This window comes from Crocodylus siamensis, chromosome 1 (assembly GCF_052110815.1).
Source record: "Crocodylus siamensis isolate JL-2025a chromosome 1, ASM5211081v1, whole genome shotgun sequence".
In the NCBI taxonomy this organism is placed as follows: domain Eukaryota; kingdom Metazoa; phylum Chordata; order Crocodylia; family Crocodylidae; genus Crocodylus; species Crocodylus siamensis.
The window spans coordinates 415,107,275-415,115,280 of record NC_143395.1 but is presented as its reverse complement, the minus strand read 5'-3'; the positions used below and the strand labels follow the sequence as shown (position 1 = coordinate 415,115,280).

At 49.3% G+C, this 8,006-nt stretch overlaps 1 protein-coding gene across 1 annotated transcript in view; it reads left to right on the top strand.

Annotated features, from left to right (window-relative positions):
• The first annotated feature begins 1,807 nt into the window (after positions 1-1,807).
• Positions 1,808-8,006, top strand: part of DGAT2 (diacylglycerol O-acyltransferase 2) — a 30,876-nt gene continuing 24,677 nt past the window's right edge. Inside the window, exon 1 of the mRNA XM_090030754.1 lies at positions 1,808-1,958. Coding sequence (XP_089886880.1) covers positions 1,919-1,958 — 40 coding nt within the window. The 5' untranslated portion in view covers positions 1,808-1,918. The remainder of the gene's footprint in view (positions 1,959-8,006) is intronic.

Genomic DNA, 8,006 nt, shown 5'->3' with positions numbered 1-8,006 from the left:
CACGCAGGGTAACATCTGTGCTCTTCTGGCTTTGCTGACTGTGACCATCCCTCCTCTTGCCCATTCTCCTTTCTAGCTGATAATACACAAGTCCATTTAATTATGGGTTTTTTTTTTCCATCCTGGCGTTATCTCTGTACCAGGCGTGGTTGGGCAAGACACATTTTCCAGACAGGCTGTTGCAATTTTCCATTTTGGTCCATATTACAACAGGGGTCTAAAACTGTTAATGGGACAATACAAATGCCCTTTTGGCACAGAAGGGTTTATACAGTGATGGGTCAATGGATTGGTAATAGTAGAGGGAAATGAAAAGTTTCCCCTCTAGGTCACTGATTCAAGTCCAATTACCAGCTGCTACTGACCAGAAGGTGTATCAGTCTGACAACCGTTTGACCCTTTTGAGAAATGATTTCTTGGTTTAAATTCAGATCCCAGCAGACAAGTCTCCTGGGGCCTGGAACTTACTGTTACAGCTGGCATCTTTGCTGGCACCAGAGCAGTAACCACGCAAGCAAGACTACAACACGCCCAAAAGGCAGTTGCTTCTAGGTAAAGGTTGAACTTGTTTGAGGAAGTTTTGCATGGGCACCACCTGTGCCGTATGCCTGAGAAGTACTCAGGGGAAAAATAAGCATAGTGATGCTCAACACACGCCCTTTGCTTTTCATTGCTGGCTCTCGGACACGCTTCTCTGCCGTGCCTTTGCAACAGTGGGTCTCAAGCTTTTGTGATTCAAGTCTCCAGGGTCGCCTCCAAAAATGCCAGGTTTTAGTTTTCACTCATTTCTTGACCACGGAAGAAACTAGAGCAAAGAACTCAGACCACAACGGGGCATAGGGGTTTTGATCCTCCAGATCCCTATTTGCCATTTCAATCAGGACTCATGGTAAAGGTGATATCTTTTATTAGGTCAACTCGCTTTTTGCAAAAAAAAAATACAATTTTTTTTTGCAAAAATAGAGTTGGTTTAATAAAAGACTTCGCCTCCATCACGAGTCCTGATTGCTTTTGCCACTGGACTACTACAGCTACAACCTGGATCCCTCACTAGTCGCCATTTCTGGGTTTATCACTGGGTTTTTTGCACACCCAACAGTGCTGACATTGTCTAGCACCCTGAGGTGTCCTTAAAAGGATCCTGCAGCACCCCAGGGTGTTGCAGAGCCCTGGTTGAGAGTCACCAAAGTAGCAGCTCTTGGAGGGGGAGCATTGGTTGCACATAACCTTTGCATGTTGGGATACTACTGCCCTTTCCCTGCACCCTGGGGCCCAGCACCCTCCTAAATCATTTTGTTCCTCATTGCACCAGGGAATGAATCACAGGTGCAGCCACAGCCAGCAGCTGCTGCCACCATAGAGGTGCTGACGTGCAAAAGAACACGCCCAGGGCCCCACAATGAGTCAGTGGCAGAGGATGGGCGGAACCAGCGGCTGGAACACTGATGTAGCTCGCTGGGGGGGGGCAGTGGCGACCCCCCCTGCATAAACCCGTGCAATGGTACCGTCCACAGCACCAAGTGTTATTCTTGCCCTTGGCATCTACCACTCCGCGTCTTCGGGGGGGCGGAGAGAATTGAGGAGAGAAAGCTTTTCCCTCCCTCTCACCACTGAAATCCCCTGCGATTGCAACACGCAATGTCATTTCTTTTTTAAACGCGTATTTTAGTATGGCGAAATTAAGGTGGGAGCAAAGTTCCCCACTACCCCCCCCACCTTGGCATCCATGAATGGTCCCGCTCGCACCGCCGGTTAACAGCCCTACCTCACAGAGCCTCGCGGGCGGGAGCTCAGGGCGCATGCGCAGGGCTTGCGCCTGCCTTGCCAGGCGCCTATAAAAAGGCGAGCGGGCAGCCCTTAACGCTCATTCCGTGTGGGAGGGCTTTCGGTGCTGGGAGCGGAGCGTAGCTTTTGCACCATGAAGACGCTCATTGCCGCTTACTCGGGCGTCCTGCGAGGTATTGCCGCCTCTCCGCCGGCGGGGGCAGTTGCCTGCGCCCTCTTGGGTGCAGTGAGCTGGCGGGGTCTCAGCATGCACTGCAGGGGGAGGAGGGGGCCATGATGCTGCAATCTGCATCCCTCCATGGTTGCATTTGGAGGAGAGAAGGGGAGGGGAATGGCTGAAGGCTTAAACTTAGTGATGTTGGAGGGATGCACGATGTAGCTGTGATACTCCAGAGAGTGGAGGGGAAAGGATTGGGGGTTGGGGCATGTCTTATTGCATCGGCTGGGGTTGGGTGTTGGTTGAAGGATGTGGGCAAATGAGGCGCTTTGGGTAGGTGTGATTTACCTTTTTATTAGGTCAGCTACATAGCTGTGGGGGGGAGGGGGAAATGTTCTTTGCAAGCTTTTGTGGGGCAAGGGACCCATCTTACAGCACCCAGGGATGCAAGAATTGCCCTTTCCTGACTCAGACCATCCGTCCACCTTGTCCAGTCTGCTGCCCCAGGTCTGGGAAGGAGGCAAATGCAGCGTGAGCAAGTATTGGTGGGCAGAGCAGTGTTTAATAGCAAATAGTGCTTATTCTTGTTAACTCTCCGGGCGTGCATGGGCTTGGGAAGGCTCCCGCCGTGATCCGTTGGTGCGATGCCCTTCAGTGAGCTTTGGAAAACAAGTGCTTTTATTGCCCTTTGGCTCCTCAAAGCTGTTAGCAAGTGTTTTATATTTTAACATTTCTTGGCAAAATGCCTCTGGCTCTTTTTTTTTTTTTTTTTTTTTTTATTTCCATAAATACAAACAAGGCCTTGTATGGCTGAAGGACAATAGCTGGTATTATTGGTGCAGTGATAATTCATCTGAAACTGGCCATGCAAACTTGGTTCTGCTTCCTAAATGCCACCTTTGTTCCACCTGTGGCTGTGGGTGAAGGGAGATGTATATGGCTGACTTCTTACTGGTCTCCCTAAATCATGTTGAAGACTAGATTTTTTTTAAATAAGCTTTTATGCAGGGCAGAATAACAAAGGTATCCTCCTCTGCTTTCTGTACAGAGCTCCTCACCTTCCCTTAGTGAAATGAGTCTTGGTGGGTCTTGACTCCATCTTGGTGCCGGCGATTTGACATGCAACAGTCAACTGTGCTGTGAGGCTCTCTCAGGGGTACCTGGTAATGCCGTGCATGCCATCCAGACAGGGGTGAACTTGTTGGTCGGGGGCTGATGTTGCTGGAGTGCAGGGAAACTTGCATTGCAGTTGCCTTGAGTGTCACTGGAAAGGTTTGCTGTGGTACAACAGGGAAAAAGCTTTGCAAGTGCAAATATTTACTCTGTGCAGCCTGTCTTCACTCTGGAGACATGCTTAGAAAAGCACATCTTAGCAGTGCAGGGTTCCTACGCATCTACGGTCTTGCTAAACTTCAGTGAATTTTAAAGTGTCAAATCTGTCCGTATTGCAGAGGAGTTTGGATGCTTGACTGGGAGCAGAACCCTTGAGTGCTACATGCGTATTTTGGGGAGAGGCTGGTTTTAGCCAAGATGGCAAGGATGTACTGGGTAAAGGATGGGAAAGAACTTATCCAGTGTAAGCATAGTGTAGTGGGAGTGAGGTCTGTGTTGCAAGATCTAACTGGCATGGACAGATCAATGATTACACTGGTTTATTCAAGTGGTCATGTTGGAGTGAGTGTGGCAACTGCATGCGCTTTGGCTAATATTTCATCTGTCTGCCCCCATCCCACAGTAACGTAACCCTGCCCTGCTTGGGTGTGAACAACCTTGGCTTAATTTACCCCACGATGGAGCAAACTGTCAGACTTCACAACTTGTTCATCTGTCCATGCCCGGGGAGCTGGAGGCTGCAGACTTCAGGGCAGAGGGGAAGAGACTGCACTGGCTTGTTGGTACCAATAACACTCCCCTCTTGCTCATTAAAGGGTCAGTCTGGCAGGAGCTGAGAGAATCCCAGGTGCCACTTGACAAATTCACTCACTCCATGTGCAGGGTTTAGAGGTAACTTGCCTTGTTAAATCAAAAAGAATAAATCATTCATTTGAGACATCAAATATGTAGCACTGAGCTGATGGACTCAACAGCCCTCCCTTTGCAGAGGCCTGTTCTGAGCCAGAATGTTAATAATGTATTTAGGACATGTGCATAATTTAAAATGGCCTGTAATTTAGGGGATGGCGCAGCTGCCCTGAACTCCTGCTTGGAGGTGGAAAGATGACTTAATTTTCTATGCAGGTCAGTTTTCCCCTCTTGAGGCCTGTCTCAACAGTCCTGCAGCCTGACATACTTGCATGTAATCTTCCAGGCGTGTGCCTTGTCTATCCAGAAAGCTGGGATGCAGGCATAGAAGGCATTGCCTTGGTAACTGCAGTTTCCACCCCCTCCCTCCATGCACACAAGTTAATTAAATAGTACCACTTGGGAAGCTGGCAGACTGCTTGCAGCTCTGCCATTTGTCATGAGGGACTGAAGCTGGGACTAATGAGAACTTCAAAGTCTCCATCTGCACAGAGTCCCCGGTGCCTTGCAGCTCCTGTCCTGTAGGAGGGGGTTTAATCAGTGGGATTCACCTTGCCGGAAGTAACATGATCTGTGGAGACTGGGTGTGCTAGAATTGGATCATGGCTCTGCCACTTACCTGCTGCATGACCTTGGGCAAGCTATTTAACCTCCCTGACTTTGAGTTCCCTGCTGTGACTAGGATGTCACGGTCAGTGTAGAGAGTGTAGTCTTTTTGCTGGTGAGGGTCTGCCTTGCTAGGTGTGCGAGTGGTCCCTAGCAGAGTGAACCTGGTCCCATCTAAGCTTCATAGTTGGAGCACAGGCCAATGTGTTGCAGGCCTGGGTTCAATCTTGGTGTCCAAGGGGGATTAAAACCTGCATCTCCCCCCTTCTGGGAGAATGCCTGCCCCTGCCCCCCACCATAATGCTGTATTTGTTCGGGCAGGAGGGGAGGCTTTCCATGTCTGCTGCTGAGTCTGTTCCATTTTAGACTGGGAAAGTGCTGGAATAAGGCCTGGGACCCCGGTGTCCCAGCTCCCAGGCAAGTGTCCTGATTACCAGGATAAAGTCGCTTTGGTTTCCTCTATCCTAGTAGCTCTTGGACAGCATGCCATGAGATCCTTTGGATACTGTGGGGGTGCTGCACAATATTAGCACTGCTGAGTGTGCAAATACCTACATGTGACTTCTGAAGATAAGCCCAGAGATTGCAAATAGGAATCTGGAGTATCAAATCTGACCTGTTGAGGTCTTTCAGTTGTTTGCAGCAGAATTGATTTGTGACTTCTTTCTCACCCCCTGCACCTCCCTTACAGTCAAGAAACAAGTGAAAGCTCAGGGCTGGCGCTTTCCAACCAGGGCCTTGAGCCTAATAAGGCCAAGAACATTTGTTTCTAGCAAGGTTTGGCAGTCTTTTGTAAATGCAAGCTGGCCACTTGACTAGGCCATGGTTGTGGGCTGTAGATCTCTGCCCTTCTGTCTCCCAGGACTAGCTGCCTGCGTGTAGCCTTAAGGATAAGGAGCTGTCTTTCTATGCTGGGAGCAGTGCAGCTGCTGCATTGTGGTGCTTGGAGTTATCTACTTGTCACTGCAGAGTGACTGGGCTAGTTAACCTGTCCTTGCAGCTGTACTGCCATTAGCCACCTGCTTGGGGCTTGCTGGAGCATAGCATTGTTGGGGATGGGATCTGTTGTACAGCCTTCATCTGTCTGATTTTGATGGCCCCTTCTGGCTAGTCTGGTCCTGTTTGCCACTTGGGTACTCCAGCAGCCCTTTTCTCTCCAAGCATTCCCTTGTTCTGTGCTTAACTTGAAATACATATCAGTCATTCAACTAGCACACATCAACCCATGTGGCTCCTGCTCTGAGCGCCTCCAGTTCTTGCTCAGACATGACTGTCCTTGGTTTGCAGTTGCTTGATCCAAGGGCACACTCTTGGGAAGCAAACATTGAGAATTAAAGCAAAATAACTCATTGCGTGGATGCAGGTGGGACTCTTAACAGGGCCAGAAGTAGCAGTGGGTGGTACCTTGCTCTCTGCTTGGTCATCTCCACATGTAGGACTGACTCTGCAGCCTAATCTTCAGGGGTCTGCCCAGTTGGCTACTAACTTGTACATTGTTGTTGCTGCTGCTTTGCAAGGCACCTCTAAACCCATCTGCTTGATGCTAATGAACAAACAGCAGTGAAGAGCACCAGAACTGGTGGGGCCAGATCTGCACTGCATGGGAACTGAAATATTTTACTTTGAAATGGTTAATGTAAATGCATAGTTCAGTGGAGTGATACCAGTTGACACCTGCTGAGGAACTTGCCCTGGTATCCAAACTAAGCTTCGTGCTCTATAGCTACTAGGTCAAATATAAACTGAAGCCCAGGTCTCATTTTTTGCCCCTGCACAAGCCCTGCGGTGCAGTAGTCTCAACGATTTTAAAAATACAAATTGCTCTTAGAAATTATACTTGGATTCTGTAGCTGATGTTTGCTTTTTAATAAGTATTCAGCATGTACGAATTGCCTATAGCAACAGTATAGTTTTTCTAGCAAATGCTCTTGCTTTTTAATGAACTGCTGCAGATTCTTTGACTTCATGTGCCTGATGTCAGAGCCTGGCTGGCATCCTGAGGTCTTGTTTTATGCTGGACTCTAGCTAGTGGGTCCTGTGCCGTAGCCTGTCATGACCTGGTTGAGCCCCTTCCAGGTCTTAAAAAAAAAAAAAGTCAGCTGCTTAATCAACTTTATGGGGTTTTTGTTCTTCCTTTTTTGCTGTAAACTTTTTTTGACTGCTTTTGCTGTCTTTGCCTCTAGCAGGCACACATACCACCACATTTTATCCAAGTTCACTGTCAGTGTGAGCATAAAGGTGACCCTGCCCTAGTATGAATTAGGCCTTTGCTGAGGGTTTGCAGTAATGCTTGCAAACCCGAGCAGGATAAGGCTTTTTAAGGGCAGTTGCTGGCCTCGTTTCTAGTACCAAATCACAAATGGAAAGTGGCTGCATTGTTTGAACCAGGTTAGTTCCAGCCAGTCAACTTGGAAATGTGTACAAGGTGTTGCCTGGCTGTCCCCCACATGGCTAGCCCTGCAGTCCCCTTAGTGGCTGGCTGTACCATGGTCTGCTTCCCACTTAAGGGGAATAACTTGCTCACTGCTTCCAAAAGAAACTTTTTGACTAATGGCGGCATCCTTGAAGTTACTGCTGAAGCCTGGAGAGAGGCAGAAAGTGGTACCTGAAAGCTTTGGGAAGACTACTGCCTCTAAAGGCAGCTGTGGAAATGTCCAGATCTGTTTTGGAGGGTGGGATCCACATGAAGGACGAGTGAGCTATAGGTCGGCTGGGTATAGTTCATGATGACACTGGAAGGCATCTCTTGGTTCAGTGGTTTTCACTTCAACCTTTTGAGCCTCAAGGCACCTTCCATAAGTCTTGTGAATTTAGCAGCTCCCTGGCCGAGTCAGAGGCAGAATCTAGCTGGTGCATCCAGCCACATCATCTGCCCTTGCTCTGTACCCAAAAGGGCTGGTGCAGCTGAAGCTGCTCCTTCAGGGATGTGCACCTGAAACGCCTGCCCTCACAGCCCCTTGCTGGTTGTGGGAGGGATGAGCTGGGCTTAAAAGCATGGTGCTGTGGCCCCACAACCACCCACCTCCACTGCTCGGCATGAGGGCAGTTGGCACAGAAGTTGCGGGGGCAGCAGCAGGAGTCCTCCAAAGAGCCCAGTGGATGCCACTTGGCCTACAGGGTGCTGGGGTGGATGCAGGGCAAGGAAAGCATTTATTACTGAAGTCTGTAGCACCCTTAAGGATCTTGCAGGCCCTGGTTGAGGATCGGTCTTGGGCAAAGGTAAATGTTCTTCACTTGGATCCAAGTTAACTTGGCATGAAGCAGGGAAATTCCCTGGGACCTGGAGTTGGGGCTGTAAGCGCTGGTCAAGCTTGTTTGCTTCCTGGATGGGGCCTTGCCCATTGGAATGAGAAAGTGGTCTCGTAGGCAGGCACTGCCATGTACACTGTCTGGAATATTGCAGGGGATAATGTGCTGGCCCTTCCTGGGTTCTGGC